Raw genomic sequence first — 17,745 nt, forward strand, 5'->3', positions numbered from 1 at the left:
ATACCCTATGGGAATAAACATGCTAAAAATAGGAGGAGACCACTATGGCTAAATAGAGCTGTAAGGGGCGCAATAAGAGATAAAAATAAAGCATTTAAAGAATTAAAGCAAGTAGGTAGTGATGAGGCATTAACTAAATACAGAAGATTAAATTCTGTAAAAAGCAAATCAAAATAGCAAAGATTGAGACAGAGAGACTCATTGCCAGAGAAAGTAAAAATAATCCCAAAATATCCTTTAACTACATAAATAGTAAGAAGCTAAAAAATGATAGTATTGGCCCCCTTAACCCCCAAGGGTGGTTTGCACGTTCATGACCGGGCCAATTTTTACAATTCTGACCACTGTCCCTTTATGAGGTAATAAGTCTGAAACGCTTCCATGGATCCCGGTGATTCTGACATTGTTTTCTCGTCACATATTGTACTTCATGTTAGTGGTAAAATTTAATTGATATAACTTGCGTTTATTTGTGAAAAAACGGAAATTTGGCAAAAATTTTGAAAATTTCGCAATTTTCCAACTTTGAATTTTTATGCCCTTAAATCACAGAGATACGGCACACAAAAAACTTAATAAGTAACATTTCCCACATGTTTACTTTACATCAGCACAATTTTGGAACCAAAATTTTTTTTTGTTAGGAAGTTATAAGGGTTAAAAGTTGACCAACGATTTCTCATTTTTGCAACACCATTTTATTTTTACGGACCACATCACATTTGAAGCCACTTTGAGGGGTCTATATGATAGAAAATACCCAAAAGTGACACCATTCTAAAAACTGCACCCCTTAAGGTGCTCAAAACCACATTCAGGAAGTTTATTAACCCTTCAGGTGCTTCACAGGAATTTTTTGAATAATTAAATTAAAAACTTTTCACAAAAAAATACTTCAGGTTCAATTTTTTTTATTTTCCCAAGGGTACCAGTAGAAAATGGACCGCAAAAGTTGTTGTCCAATTTGTCCTGAGTACGCTGACACCTCATATGTGGGAGAAAACTACTGTATGGGCACACGTCGGGGCTCGGAAGGGAAGTAGTGACGTTTTGAAATGCAGACTTTGATGGAATGGTCTGCGGGTGTCATGTTGCCTTTGGAGAGCCCCTGATGTGCCTAAACTGTGGAAACCCCCCACAAATGACACCATTTTGGAAACTAGACCCCCTAAGGAACTTATCTAGATGTGTGGTGAGCACTTTGAACCCCCAAGAGCTTCACACAAGTTTATAATGCCCGGGCGTGAAAATAAAAAAAATCGTAGTTTTCCACAAACATGATCATTTAGTCCCCAATTTATTTATTTTCGCAAGTGTACCAGGAGAAATTGGACCCCAAAAGTTGTTGTCCAATTTGTCCTGAGTATGCTGATACCTCATATGTGGGAGAAAACTGCTGTATGGGCACACGTCGGGGCTCGGAAGGGAAGTAGTGACGTTTTGGAATGCAGACTTTGATGGAATGGTGTTATGATTGGGTCACCGAGGAGGAAAACAAAACCAAGCTAAGTCACAGAAAACCAGAGAGGTTGGTAACTACGCGGATTGCAGACCCCTGATCCTAATCACTCAACTATCAGCAGCCGGGAAGCGTACCTACGATGATTCTAGACGCCTCGTCACAGCCGGAGGACTAAATAAGCCTAAAGCAAGAAAAGGGGAAATCTAAAGTGCCCCAGAGCAGACCCCAAAGGAATAGACAGCCCCCACACATGTATTGACGGTGAGACAAGATGAAAACACAAACGCAGGTAGGAAAATAGGCTGAGCAAACGATGGGGCCCACACTAACTAGACAGGACAGGAAAGGAAAGATACTGTCTGCAATCACGCCAAAAAAAACCTGCAAAAAATGTCCAACACTTCTGATAGCAAAAAAAACCCTGAAGTCACTAGACTTCACCCACTATATCAGCACTCTGGCATATTCTGAGAACAGAGCAAAAAGAGGCCAATCTAATAAGAGACAAAAAGCAAACTGGCACATACAGTAACATAAGAGTGGAAATTCAGCACAGCCCCAGCTGGGGCTGGCTGACCACACAAAAACTGAATAGACAAAACCAAATGAAATGCGAACATTAACAGAGAAAACTTAGCTTGAGAAGACAGGAACTGAGCTGGAAACCAAGACCTCAGGAGGCAGGAAAAAATCACCAGCATGGGAATAGGGAATCGGCTGTCTTAAATCGAGTCTGAGACTCCAGATGGCCAATCGTCGTCCTCATTATCAGGTGACAGGTCTCTGTTAATTAGATCAGCTTCATTACCTCCTGCCACCACCAGAGGGAGCCCAGAAAGAGAACTCACAATTCCTCTGTCAGCACAAACAGTTCCGTCACCAGAAACCAGAGGCAAACCAGAAAATGAGTTCACAACAGAGTGGTCTGCGGGTGTCATGTGCGTTTGGAGAGCCTCTGATGTGCCTAAACTATTGAAACTCCCCACAAGTGACCCCATTTTGGACACTAGACCCCCACGGAACTTATCTAGATGTGTGGTGAGCACTTTGAACCCCCAAGTGCTTCACAGAAGTTTATAACGCCCAGGCGTGAAAATAAAAAAATCATATTTTTTTTCCACAAAAATGATATTTTTGCCCCCAATTTTTATTTTCCTAAGAGCAACAGGAGAAATAGGACCCCAAAAGTTGTTTTGCAATTTGTCCTGAGTAGGCTGATACCCCATATGTGGGGGTAAAACACTGTTTGGGCTCATGGCAGCGCTTGGAAGGGAAGGAGCACCATTTGACTTTTTCAGCGCAGAATTGGCTGGAATTGAGATCAGACACCATGTTGCGTTTGGAGAGCACCTGATGTGCCCAAACAGTGGAAACCCCCCAATTCTAACACCAACACACCCCTAACCCTAATCTCAGCCCTAGCCCTAACCCTAGCCCTAATCCTAATGGGAAAATGGAAATACATTTTTTTAATTTTATTATTTTTCCCTAACTAAGGGGGTGATAACGGGGGGTTTAATCTACTATTTATGGCGGTTTTTATGTTTGGCATCTGTCACACGCTAAAAGACGCTTTTTATTGTAAAAATAGTTTTTGCATCACCACATATTGAGAGCTATAATTTTTCCATATTTTGACCCACTAAGTCATGTGAGGTCTTATCTTTTGCAGGACGAGTTGACTGTTTTATTGGTATCATGTTCGGCAACGTGACATTTTTTGATCGCTTTTAATTCTGATTTTTGGGATGCAGAATGAACAAAAACCAGCGTTTTGTGAATTTCTTTTGGGTGGTGCGTTTACACAGTTCCGCGTGCGGTAAAATTGATAAAGCAGTTTTATTCTTCAGGTCAGTATGGTTACAGCGATACCTCATTTATGGTTTTTTTTATGTTTTGGCGCTTTTATGCAACAAAATATAATTTTATATAAAAAATAATTATTTTTGCATCGCTTTATTCTGCGAGCTATAACTTTTATTTTTTCTCTGATGATGCTGTGTGGTGGCTCGTTTTTTGCGGGACAAGATGACGTTTTCAGCGGTACCATGGATATTTATGTGTCTTTTTGATCGCGCGTTATTGCACTTTTTGTTCGGCAATATGATAATAAAGCATTATTTTTTGCTTCATTTTTTTATTTTTATTTTTTAAGGGGTTCACTTAAGGGGTTAACTAATGGGACAGTTTTATAGGGCAGGTTGTTACGGACGCGGCGATACCAAATATGTGTACTTTTATTTTTGTTTTTCTTTTATTTCCAAAAAATGACTTTATTAGGGAATATTTTTTTTCTTATAATTTATTAAGCGATTTTTAAAAAATTATTTTTACACTTTTTTTTTTTTTTTAAACTTTATTAGGTTGTCCCAGGGGGGACATCACTGTCCTGTCACAGATCGCTGATCTGTCACATCACAGATCACTGACAGATCAGCGATCCGTCACAGGCATTGAATCAGACTTCCTCTTGCCTGTGCTTTGCAGGCACTGAGGAAGCAGGCTCCCTGCAGGCCCCCGAAGGTCCCCGTCGCCATTTTGGATTCCGGGACCTGCAGGGAAGGAGACCCCCGCAGCAGTACTGCACATTGCGTTGCTGTGGGGGGCTCAGGGAAGCACGGAGGGAGCCCCCTCCCTGCCGATGCTTCCCTTTAACCCCTGGAACACCGTGATCGTGTTTGATCGTGGTGTGCAAGGGGTTAATGTGTTGGGGCGGTCCGTGACCGCCCCTGACAGACACATTGTGCCTGGTGTCAGCTGTGATAATCAGCTGACACCCGGCCGCGATCAGCGGCGCTCACCACGTGGGCGCCGCTGATCGCTGTGACGTACTATCCCGTCCCTGGGAATTAAGTCCCAGGGCACATGGACGGTATAGTACGTCACATGGCAGAAAGGGGTTAAAAATAGTCTGGGTGAAATGGTGGATGAGGAAAAAGCCAATATGCTAAATGACTTTTTTTCAACAGTATTTACACAAGAAAATCGCATGACGGATAACATGATCAGGGATAAAAATTCTCCATTAAATGTCACCTGCTTAACCCAGCAGGAAGTACGGCGGCGTCTAAAAATCACTAAAATTGACAAATCCCCTGGCCCGGATGGGATACACCCCCGAGTACTGCAGGAATTAAGCACAGTCATAGATAGACCATTATTTTTAATCTTTAAAGATTCCATAACAGAGGGGCGGTACCACAGGACTGGCGTATAGCAAATGTGGTGCCAATATTCAAAAAGGGGACAAAAACTGAACTTGGAAATTATAGGCCAGTAAGTTTAACCTCAACTGTGGGTAAAATCCTGGAGGGTTTTCTAAGAGAAGCTATACTGGAGTATCTGAAGAAGAATAACCTCATGACCCAATATCAACATGGGTTTACAAGTGACCGTTCCTGTCAGACTAATCTGATAAGCTTTTATGATGAGGTAAGTTCAGGACTAACACAAAAGGCTGATACATAAAATGAGAAAAATGGGGATAGGGTAAAATATGTGTAAGTGGGTTAAGAGCTGGCTCAGGGATAGGAAACAAAGGGTGGTTATTAATGGAGCACACTCGGACTGGGTCACGGTTAGCAGTGGGGTACCACAGGGGTCAGTATTCAGCCCGCTTCTTTTTAACACATTTATTAATGACCTTGTAGGGGGCATAGAGAATGGAATTTCAATATTTGCAGATGACACTAAACTGCAGGGTAATCAATACAGAGGAGGATAATTTTATATTACAGGAGGATTTATGTAAACTAGAAGCTTGGACTGATAAATGGCAAATCAGCTTTAATGGGGATAAATGTAAGGTCATGCACTTGGGTAGAACGAATAAGATGTATAATTATGTGCTTAATTGTAAAACACTGGGCAAAACTGTCACTGAAAAAGACCTGGGTGTATGGGTGGACAACAAACTCACATTTAGTGGCCAGTGTCAGGCAGCTGCTGCTAAGGCAAATAAAATAATGGGATGCATTAAAAGAGGCATAGATGCTCATGAGGAGAACATAATTTTACCTCTATATAAGTCACTAGTGCGACCACACTTAGAATACTGTGTACAGTTCTGGTCTCTGGTGTATAAGAAAGACATAGCTGAACTGGAGCGGGTGCTGAGAAGAGCAACCAAGGTTATTAGGGAACTATGGGGTCTGCAATACCAAGACAGGTTATTACACTTGGGGTTATTTAGTTTGGAAAATCGAAGGCTTAGGGGTGATCTTATTAATCTTATTACAATGTATAAATATATATGGGGACAGTACATAGACCTTTCTAATGATCTTTTCACTCTTAGACCTGTGACGGGGACAAGGAGGCATCCTCTACATCTGGAGGAAAGAAGGTTTAACCATACTCACAGACGCAGATTTTTTACTGTAGGAGCAGTGAGACTATGGAACTCTCTGCCATATGAGGTTGTAATGAGTGATTCCCTACTAAAATTTAAGAAGGGACTGGATGCCTTTCTTGAAAAGTATAATGTTACAGGGTATATACACTAGTTTCCTTAATATTGCGTTGATCCAGGGAGCTAGTCTGATTGCCGTATGTGGAGTCGGGAAGGAATTTTTTCCCCCAATGTGAAGCTTACTGTTTGCCACATTTTTTTTTTTTTTTTTTGCCTTCCTCCGGATCAACATGTTAGGGCAAGTTAGGATAGGATATGGGTTGAACTAGATGGACTTAAAGCCTTCCTTCAACCTTAATAACTATGTTACTAAGTCCTTGTCCCTTTGCAGAGAAACAGCCCCAAAGCATGATGTTGCCACCCCCATGCTTCACAATAGGTATGGTGTTCTTTGGATGCATCACAGCATTCTTTCTCCTCCAAACACGACAAGTTTTGTTTCTACCAAACAGTTCTACTTTGGTTTCATCAGACCATATGACATTCTCCCAATAAATACTTTCTGAATAATACAAATGCTCTCTAGCAAACTTCAGACGGCCCGGACATGTACTATCTTAAGCAGGGGGACACGTCTGGCACTGCAAGATCTGAGTCCCTGACGGCGTAGTGTGTTACTGATGGTCGCCTTTGTTACGGTGGTTCCTGCTCTATGCAGGTCATTCACTAGGTCCCCCGTGTGGTTATGGGATTTTTTCTCACTGTTCTTGTGATCATTTTGACTCCACGGGGTGAGCCCCAGATCGAGGGAGCCCCAGATCGAGGGAGATTATCAGTGGCTTTCTATGTCTTCCATTTTCTTATTATTGCTCCCACAGTTGATTACATCACACCAAGCTGCTTGCCTATTGCAGATTGAGGCTATGTGCACACAGTGCGGATTCTGCTGCAGATATGCAGCGGATTTGGCCCTGCGTATACGCAGCAGAACTGCATGTGATGTACAGTACCATTGTAGCCTATGTAAAACAAAATCCGCAGTGCACGAGCTGCGTTTTTTTTCCGCGCAGATTTGGTGCAGAATGGAAAAAGCAGCATGTCACTTATTTTGTGCGGTTTTGCTGCAGTTTTCCACCTGCTCCATTCTAGAAATCCGCAGGTGGAAAACAGCAATGAAAAACTGCACTAAAAAAGCATAGAATACGCACAAGAAACGCGATGAAGTTTGTGAAATCTTCAGCTGCGTTTTCAGCCAGGAGATGCATCTTTTGTGCAGAAAAATCTGCACACAAATCTGCAACTTGTGCACATACCCTCAGTCTTCCCGGCCTGGTTCAGGACTACAATTTTGTTTCTGATGTCCTTCTACAGCTCTTTGGTCTTCTCCATAGTGGAGTCTGGAGTGTGACTGTTTGAGGTTGTGGACAGGTGTCTTTTATACTGATAACAAGTTCATACAGGTAATGAGTGGAGGACAGAGGAGCCTCTTAAAGAAGAAGTTACAGTTCTGTGAGAGCCAGAAATGTTGCATGTTTTTAGGTCACTAAATACTTATTTTCCACCATAATTTGCAAAAAAAAATCTTGCCAAATCAGACAAGATGATTTTCTGGATTTGTCTTCTCAATTTTGACTCTCATAGTTGCGGTCTACCTATGATGTTAATTACAGGCCTCTCATCTTTTTAAGTGGAAGAACTTGCTCAATTGGCGGCTGACTAAATACTTTTTCCCTATTGTAACGTACACAGCGATTTTCCTGTGTAAAAAAAAAAAAAAAATGCTACATGTGAACACAGCCATAGTCTCTTTCTAAATCCTTACCATGCTGCAGGGGCACAGCACATTACTCCTGTCACTTTGCTTTAGTGATTAGTTTGGGGGATCGGCTCCAGGACGTTCACCGAAGTGAAACTTTGGACATGTCAAAAGTTTTATGTTACGAGGGTTACGCTTTCATCACCCTCGGGTGAGCGATGCGATAGGTCATGCCCATTACCATTCATCATATTTTGTTAATTTAATAGATGCCAATTTATCAAAATGAAATTTTGCCTCCCTCTAAATAGTTTTCCCGTTTTTAGCAAATTCAGCCTATTGATTGTGTAGAAAAAAAACCCAAAAAAAATTAGATACAGAAGTGATGCATTTCATTTGCTGAAATTAAAATATACGGTAGATTAAAAGGAGATTTTTGAGTTATTAAACATGGAATATTAAATGGCTAGGAGTGGGTTTGGGGGAACTGAGCAGATCAGCAGTGTGGGGGCCGTGCGCTGCCAGTGATTTAAATACTGAGTATTACAAATATTACTAATTTAAAGGGGCGGTCGCGCAATCCATATGATGACTCCTGGACCCGTCACTGATCCAGAGTCTCTTCAGGCACAGAAGTAGAGCGTGCTCACTTTTCCTGTGTGCCTACACTTCCTCCATTCACACAGTGCACCTTCGGATCTTAGTTCTTGGTCTGACCCCCACTGATTAAGGAAAAAATTGGGGATTTTTTTTTTCGTTTTCATATCCTAATCTTTAATTAAATAAAAATAATTACGGTATCTTGCAATTTTCACACTGGCCACTGATGCTTTTTTGGATTTACCATTTTGGTCTTTCAGCAAGCTCATTATCATTAGAGGCAGGACTACCATGACGAGTAAGGGTGTGTGCACATGCTGCGGTTCCGCAGCGGATTTGGCCCTGCGGATCCGCAGCAGTTTCTGCTGCAGTGTACAGTACCATTACTCCCTATGGGAAATGGAAACCGCTGTGCAGACGCTGCGGAATTTTCCGCGCGGATTTTCTGCGGTTTCTAAACCGCAGAAAGAATTGACATGTCAATTCTTTCTGCGGATTCCGCAGCGGTTTACCATCTCCTCCATCGTGTAGATGGTAAAACCGCAGGATAATCCGCAGATAAAACGCAGGTCTTTTGACCTGCGGATTTTGAAAATCTGCGTGGATCAATCCGCAGCGTGTGCACACAGCCTAACACCTCTATCCACAGGCTCCGCCCATCACAAAGGCAATGTCACAGCTCCGCCTCCTTTCACAGTGACTTCAGCACATGTCCATTAGATGCTTCCATACAAAAGATAGGGGCGGGATCAGACTATTGTGGCTATGTACATGTGTTATTTCCTGAAACAGGAAATTAGCCTCTAAAAAAGCCCCAGTGACTGGTGTGAAAATCACAAATTTCAATTTTTTACTTTTAATACAGTTTATGATAAGGGGAAAAAAAAATACATGTAAGACAGAAACCTGATTTAAACAATAGCTCACTTTCTGACGATGGCTTCCCTTAAAGGAGTTTTTCTAAGATTCTAAAAAACTTGGCCAAAGGAAGGGAATGGCATAAAATGGCATAAGAACCAAGGCTGGTTTGTCCCTGTCAGTCCTTATTTACTTGGCAGGAGTGGCAACGCTTTGGTCAACCCCTTGTGTCGACAGCAATCACTGGATTTGTGTAAGGTGTGTGAAATGCTGCATCGGTCACATGGGCAGAGTAAATAAGGAGTGAGACTGTCGGGCGCTTTAACACGTGACAAATGTATTTTCTTTCCTCTGGCCAAATCTTTTAGGATCTTAGAAAACCCCTTTAAGCAAATTGCCTACAAAGCCATATGCTTATCGACTTTTTTTTCTGTAGCCACGTGGTGTTGAAATTGGACCTCTTGCGCCACACACTATTGAGGGGAGTACCTTTTGATGACCACTCTATATTGGGAAATTGCCAATCAGTTCCCTGATTTTTTTTTTTTTTTTTTTTTTTTTGGGGGGGGGGAGGGGGGCGGTGAGGATTTTTTTTTTTTATAGAGGCTTCAAAATCAGAGCGTCTCTTTAAATAGATAAGTTCTGTATATTTCCCAGTTGATTTCCTGTCTAAACTTCTGGTGTGTCCGCAGAACAGCGAGGATAATTGCTCACCGCTTGTATTGGAGATTGTGCCGTACGCTCCAGTAACACTGATCTCTGTTTGTGTAGTTTACCCATCTCTCGAGTCAGATGAAGATAATCCTGTGTTCAAATCTCGATCACGGAAGAGAAAATGTTCTGATGATGCTCCATATAGTCCCACAGGTGAGCATGCATCTCTGTAATCCACCTGCTGTATAGCCGCCCACTACCTTGTCTTTTGTACAGAGCATAGCAGTGTTTTTTCAGTTTACCCAAGACGCCAAAAACTCAACTGAGAAGAATCCGACTCGGTGGAGATTAATTTTTATTCTATCTAAAATTCTTAAAAAAAAATAACTAAAACTATAAACATAATCCCTTTTTTTAGGTCTTTATTTGTTTGTTTTTTTTTATACTTTGATTTTTGTCATTTTGTCAAAGCACCCATACCATCCAATCATCACATAATTCATTGTTGCAGTGGATTGTGTAATACTAAACATTAACAGTCTCATCACTACTACTGTATAAATAGCAGATGATGATACGAACTGAAAAAATGCTGCTGGAGGTGGGGGCCGACAGGATTGTTGGCGATTGATTTATATAAAAGGGGTATTTCAGTTTACAGTGGTGATCAACTATCCACCACTTGAACACCTGTTGATCAACAGGATAAGGGGCTTGTGTCAACTTTCATGTCCCCCTTTCTCCTCTGGTTCTCCCCTTGGCTGCAAGACTGTGACCATGAATGGAGCAATTGATTGACCATGCACTCCCTGCTTCTCCATTGCATGTCTATGGTACTGAAGACAGCAGAGCGCACCGCTGCACTTAGCAATCTCCAACTAGCTGCTCCATTCATGCTCTCCTGACTGCGATCTTGCAGCAAGTGAAGAGTATGGGGCATAACTCCCTGTTCTGGTGATTGGTGGGGACCCCGAATTATCAATTTTCACCTATCCAGTGTAGCCTGGATTACCCCTTTAATATGTAAAGCAGAAGTATAGAAACTCAAGTAACGGGGAATTGGAGGTTTGGATTTAAACATACAGTATGTTAAGGAGTAGCAAATGTAACATTTTTACATATGATCTTAAGTGGGCATTTTGTGGGGAGAAATATATATAAAATGTTGGAAGAGCAACAAACAATTACATGATACAAAGAATGCTGCAATCGGTGACTTATGTAAAAAGTTGGATGTATGAAATCAATTCCAGCAAGAAAGAGTAAACCGGTCTTTATCTTTATAGTAGAACTGAAAACTTTTCTTCAACCAGTTTCAGACCAGACCATGCTCATCATAGAAGGCACTGATGGCAAACCCTTTAGAGGCCGAGTGCCCAAACTGAAAAACAAATCCCACTTATTTATCGCAAGGTGTCAACATGACAATTTAAGCTGAATACTGAGGTTTAGCTTAGAAAATAGAACTCCTAATTTAGCATCTTTTGTCTTAAAAGAAAAACACAGTATCATGTGACCACAGCTCCCCTATACACAGTTTATTTTGCAAACAGTTCCCCCATGCACAGTATATTGGGCCCATAGCTCCGCTATACACAGTATAATGGGCCCACAGCTCCCCTATACACTATACTAGATTGGGCCAACAGTTCCCGTATACACAGTAGAATGCCCTCACAGCTCCCCTAGACACTATATTGGGCCAACAGCTCTCCTACACACAGTATGATGCACCCACAGCTCTCATCTACACAGTATATTGGGCAAACTGCCTCCCTATACAGAGTATAATGGGCCCATAGCTCACCTGTACACTATATTGGGCCCACCGTTACCTTATGCACAGTATGATCCCCTCACAGCATCCCTAGACACAGTATATTGGGCCAACAGCTTACCTATACACAGTATAGTGGGCTCACAGATCCCCAAGACAAAGTATAATGGGGAAACAGATTCAATAGACACAGTATAATGGGGAAACAGATTCAATAGACACAGTATAATGGGGAAACAGATTCAATAGACACAGTATAATGGGGAAACAGATTCAATAGACACAGTATAATGGGGAAACAGATTCAATAGACACAGTATAATGGGGAAACAGATTCAATAGACACAGTATAATGGGGAAACAGATTCAATAGACACAGTATAATGGGGAAACAGATTCAATAGACACAGTATAATGGGGAAACAGATTCAATAGACACAGTATAATGGGGAAACAGATTCAATAGACACAGTATAATGGGCCCACATCTCCGCTTTGCACATTACATTGGGCATATGACTCCCCTATACACAGTATGATACCCCTACAGCTACCCTATATGCTTTATAATAGGCCCACAGCTCCTCTAGAATAGGTGAGGTTCCACAGATCGGACCCCCAGTTAGTCACTAAGTGATGTCAATGTTATACGACAAAGTTAGGCATTGCTAGCTCCCTTGTACACAATATGATGCCCCTACAGCTCCCCTATACACAGTATAATGGGCCCACAGATCCCCTATACACAGTATAATGGGCTCATAGCCCCCTAGATACTGTATAATGAGCCCACACATCCCCTATACACAGTATAATGGGCCCACAGATCCCTTATACATGGTATAATGGGCCCACAGATCCCCTATACACAGTATAATGGGCTCATAGCCCCCTAGCTACTGTATAATGAGCCCACACATCCCCTATACACAGTATAATGGGCCCACAGATCCCCTATACATTGTATAATGGGCCCACAGATCCCCTATACACAGTATAATGGGCCCACAGATCCCCTATACACAGTATAATGGGCTCATAGTCCCATAGATACTGTATAATGGGCCCACACATCCCCTATACACAGTATAATGGGCCCACAGATCCCCTATACATTGTATAATGGGCCCACAGATCCCATATCCCATAGACAAAGAATAATGGGCCCACATATCCCATAGACACAGTATAATGGGCTCACAGCCCCCTAGATACAGTATATTGGGCCCAGAGCTCCCCTATACACTGTGTAATGGGCCCACAGTTCCCCTCCCTATACATTGTATAATGGGCCCACAGCTCTTGTAGACATTGTATAATGGTCCCACAGCTCCCTTAGACACTATAATGTGCCCACAGTTCCCCTATAGATAGTATGAACACTACTCCCCCAAAACACAGTATAATGACCCTCACAGTAGTACTCACACTGTATAATGGCTCCTACAGTAGTCCCCAAACTGTATGAAGACCCCCACAAAAGTTCCCATACAGTATAATGGCCCATGCAGTAGCCCAAACACTGTATGATGGCCAACACAGAAGTCCCAAAATAGTGTAATGACACATTAGTTCCCACACTGTGTAATGGCGCCATCAGTAGTCCCTACACTTTATGATGCCCCCCACACTGTTTAAAGGCCTCCCCAGTAGTCCCCACACTTTTGAATGCAATCACACTTTGAAGCCCCCCACAAAAGTTCCCACGCTGTTATAGCCCCCCCATAATCCTCAAATTGTATAATGGCCCCCACACTTTTGAGATCCCCCAACTGTAGTGCCTACAATGTATCCTGTATGAGGATTCCCCACACTGTATGATGCCCCCACAGTCACACCAAAAGTTTTAAGTGAAATATAAAAAAAATCATTTACTCACCTAATCCAGGATCCCGACAAGACCACCGGGCAGCCCAACGCGTTGATGTCATCGTCTCTTAGATTCTCCGTTAACTCATTCTGCAGCCAACAGTAGACAGTTCAACACACAAAGGCTACAAAACAGCTATAAAAGGCAAATAGTGATTTTTTTTTTTATTGAAACTCAATCTCAAAAATTATTTTTATTTTAAAAATATAAATATTTAGGTAGAAAAAACTGTCCCATAAGTTGGACAACCCCTTTAAGCATTTGGGTTTGGGTCCCTGCGCAGCTGGGTGGCCCGGGACTGTCATCTTGTAACACTTACAAGTGGAATCAACTTCAAACCAATGCTACAGCCCTTCATCTCCAGAATAGGTGAGGTTCCACAGATCGGACCCCCAGTTAGTCACTGAGTGATGGCAATGTTATACGACAAAGTTAGGCATTGCGAGTTTTTTATTTCCTAGATATTAAAGTACAGCCCAAGTCCAATAACATTTGATTACGTATGTGATGGGTTTGTAGAGATATATTCCCCAAAAGGTTACATTAAGTTGAGAGCCGGTAAATATGCATGTAGTATATTTTTTTACTCTGCTTGCATTGAATATTTTCATTTCACCATCGTATTTTATGTTTTTTACTGTAGTATTTAGTATGCACAATGAAGCATTTTTTTATAAAACCTAATACAATTTTCAGTAGTACTGAACTAGTAAAAAAAAAAAAAAAAAAAGCAAACTAATAAAAGACTAGAGACTGTTAAGAGACTACAAGGAGATATGGATATAGCCACCAGGCTTTTGATATGTAATATGAGAGCAGCATGATGTAGGGGCAAAGACCCTGATTCCAGCGATGTATTACTTACTGGGCTGCTTACTGCAGTCAGTGTTCATACATTCACTGTTTTATCTGCTGTAGATCTAGCAGCTCTATGAATGCATTGCTCTGTATAACCCCGCCCACATCACTGATTGGCAGCTTTCATTGGCAGCTTTCTTTGTATGCACAGTGTACAAAGAAAGCTGCCAATCAGTGATGTGGGCGGGTTTATACAGAACAGGAGGACTGCATAGCACGAGACAACTAGTCCTCTCATGATAATCTCCTGCTGAAAAAAATCACAGATTTTGTGGAAACTACTGCAAGAAGCCAAGTAAGTGATACATTGCTGGAATCGGGGTCACTTCCCCTACCTTATGCTGCTCTCAGATTAAATAACAAAAACTTGCCAACAGATTCCCTTTCAGTGCAATCCACTCTCGGAAGAGACTACTCCTTTTTGAAATCCTTTTTTACCAAATTTATCTATGGAATCCAGGAGAAAGAAAATATAACTTTTCCGAGTTTCCATCCTTGTGGTCCATTTCATTTTTTGAAACGGATGGTCGACCGTCACAATTTTCGTCCTCCACTCAAACAGACGCTAATTGTACTAAAATAACAACTGACTTAACAGTTATATTCTTCTGTTCATCTATTTTTGTAAGGATGGATATATTTTTTATTGCCCCTTTTAGCTGGAAGGCAGGAAATTTCCCCCACTGATTATAGTCATGGGAGACAACTTAAAGGGAATCTGTCAGGAGTTTTTTTTTGCTATGTAATCTGACAGCAGCATGATGTAGTGACAGAGACCCTGTCTCCAGTGATGTATCACTTAGTTTACTGGGTGCTGCAGTTGTGATATAATTACTAATTTCTCAGCTGTAGAACTCAGAATGCTCAGCTCTGTATAACCCCACCCACATCACTGATTGGCTGCTTTCTATGTAAACTGTATGTTGACAGAGAACTGCTAATCAGTGTTGGGGACGTTGTTGGACTAGCAGGCACAAGGCACTTTGTCCTGTAGTGATAATATCCTGCTGATTAAACCCCTATTGAGTTGAAACCGCAAAATACAGCCTAGTAAGTGACACATCACTGGAATCAGGGTTTCAGCTCCCACATCATGCTGCTCTGAGATTAAATAGAAAGAATATGCTCAGATTCCCTTTAAATTAAACTCACCCCTGTAACTAAACTTTGACTTAAGGGGTTAGTTTTTAGCGAAAGTGGAAAGGATTAGGGTTAGAGTTCTACCGTATATTATCTGCAAAACTGTTCTGGAGCTTGCAGTCTTAAGACCCCCATACACCTTAGACTAGAGGTGGTCGAACCCATTGATATTGGTGGGATCGGACAGTTATTTATGGGGGACCTCTTGACTATCCCCCTTAAGGTGATATTGGGGGTGAGAAGGATCAGATGGTTGAATTTCAAATGGCTGATCCCTAAGTTCTCCCAAGAAAAAAGCCCCTGCAAGAGGAGTCTGGCAGCAGAACTCCCATAGAGAACACAGGAGTGTTCCTGTGCATGGGGGAGTCTGGACAGATAGCTGCCTAATGTGAATGGGGGCCATAAGAATTATTTTTTTATGCATACGACAATTTTAGCCCTTAGGGAGTCACCTCTGATCATTTTGCATATTACCCTATGAAAGTGGCTGGAAACATCGTATATATAGAGAGGGTGAGACTGTAGTCATGGGTCTTGGATGGGGAAAAAAAAATTTAATTTAGTAAGAGTCACAGGTTATGAAAGATAGTCTAGATATGACACATGCTTGATATTCTAAGCCAGTTCTCTAGACCTTTAGATCATCGTCTCATCTGTTCTAATTTGGTAAACCCCCATTAATTTAAAAGCAAAATATAAAAGTAGAAATTTCTGTTTGTTAAAGGACAAGAATCTCTAAATGTAGATTAGTACCAGATGTAGACCTAGAACGTCGCAGGATCCGTTATGACTCTCTCTGAAATTAATTTCATTCATCCAACATTCACAGTTGTGTAATCATTGCTAAAATCCGCTATACAGTCATGGCCGAAAGTGTTGGCGTCCATGAAATTTTTACAGAAAGTGACGTATTTCTCCCAGAAAAATATTGCAATTACACATGTTTTGTTATACGGATGGTTATTTCCTTTGTGTGTATTGGAACCACACAAAAAATGAGAAAAAAAGGCAAATTGGACATAATTTCACACAAAACACCCAAAAAATAGGGCGGACCAAAAAATTGTGGGTCCCCTCAACTTAATATTTGGTTGCACACCCTTTGGAATAAATAGCTGCAGTTAATCACTTCCTATAGCCATTATCAAGTTTCTTACACCTTTCAACTCGAAATTTGGTCCACTCTTCTTTTGCAAACTGCTTCAGGTCTGTCATATGTGAAGGCGCCTTCTCCGAGCAGCAATTTTAAGATCTCTACACAGGTGTTCAATGGAATTTAGATCTGGACCCATTGCTGATCATTTCAAAACTCTCCAGCGCTTTGTTTCCATCCATTTCTGGGTGCTTCTTGAAGTATGTTTGGGGTCATTGTCCTGCTGGAAGTCCCATGACCTAGTGCGCAAACCCATCTTTCTGACACTGGGCACTACATTGCAACTCAAAATCATTTGGTAATCTTCTGATTTCATGATACCTTGCACACAGTCAAGGCACCCAGTGCTAGAGACAGCCTACAACCCCAAAACGTCTTTAAACCTTCACCATATTTGACTGTAGGTACTGTGTTCTCTTCTTTGTAGGCCTCATTTCGTTTTTGCTTAACAGTAGAATGATGTGCTTTACCAAAATCTTCTATCTTGGTCTCAACTGTCCAAGAGACTCTTTCCCTGAAGGATTTCGGCTTACTCACTGACATTTTGGCAAACTGCAGTCTAGTGGGGCCCTCCTTAGTCTACTGCCATAGTGTTTCATTTCATTCAGATGCCGACGGAATCTTCACGCTGACACTGATGCACCCTGAGCCTGCAGTTCAGTTTGAATTTTTTTGGAACTTGATTGGGGCTGCTTATTCACCATCAGGGCTATACTGCGTTGCAACCTTTCATCAATTTTTCTCTGCCGTCCACATCCATTGAGATTAACTACAGTGTCATTGGTAGTAAATTTCTTGATTATGTTGCACACCTTGGACAAAGGAGCATCAAGATCTCTGTAGATAGACTTGTAACTTTGAGATTGTTGATATTGTTCAACAATTTTGGTTCTCAAGTCCTCAGACAGTTCTCTTCTCCTCTTTCTGTTCTCCATGGTTAGTATGGCACACAAAGACACACAGTGCGAAGATTTAGTCAACTTCTCCCCTTTTTGTCTGGTTTCAGGTGTCATTTTCATATTGCCCACACCAATTACTTGCCACAGGTGAGTTTGAACGAGCATCTCCGGCTTGAAACAAAGTTGTTTAGTCACAATTTTGGAAAGGCAGCAGTTTTTTTTGTCCAGCCAATTTTGGTCGTTTTGTGTGGAATTATGTCCAATTTGCCCTTTTTTGTGTTGTTCCAATACATGCAAAGAAATAAATGTTTATAACAAAACATCTAACTGCAATAATTTTCTGGGAGAAATACTTCATTTTCTGGGA

The 17,745-nt window shown here is 41.5% G+C and overlaps 1 protein-coding gene across 7 annotated transcripts in view; it reads left to right on the plus strand.

Annotated features, from left to right (window-relative positions):
- PHF2 (PHD finger protein 2) overlaps positions 1 to 17,745 on the plus strand; it is a 249,026-nt gene that overhangs the window by 217,542 nt on the left and 13,739 nt on the right. For 4 of the 7 annotated variants that reach the window (XR_012231857.1, XM_073574213.1, XM_073574215.1 and 1 more), the window contains exon 19: positions 9,799 to 9,894. The exons of the other annotated variants lie outside the window; for them this stretch is intronic. Coding sequence is in view for 3 of the 4 variants with exons in the window: in XM_073574213.1 (XP_073430314.1) it covers positions 9,799 to 9,894 (96 nt within the window). In the remaining variant the exon portion in view is untranslated. The remainder of the gene's footprint in view (positions 1 to 9,798; positions 9,895 to 17,745) is intronic. 7 annotated transcript variants of the gene reach the window in all.

Source organism: Dendrobates tinctorius, unplaced genomic scaffold (genome assembly GCF_039654945.1).
Source record: "Dendrobates tinctorius isolate UK_male_01 unplaced genomic scaffold, ASM3965494v1 ptg000038l, whole genome shotgun sequence".
Lineage (NCBI taxonomy): Eukaryota > Metazoa > Chordata > Amphibia > Anura > Dendrobatidae > Dendrobates > Dendrobates tinctorius.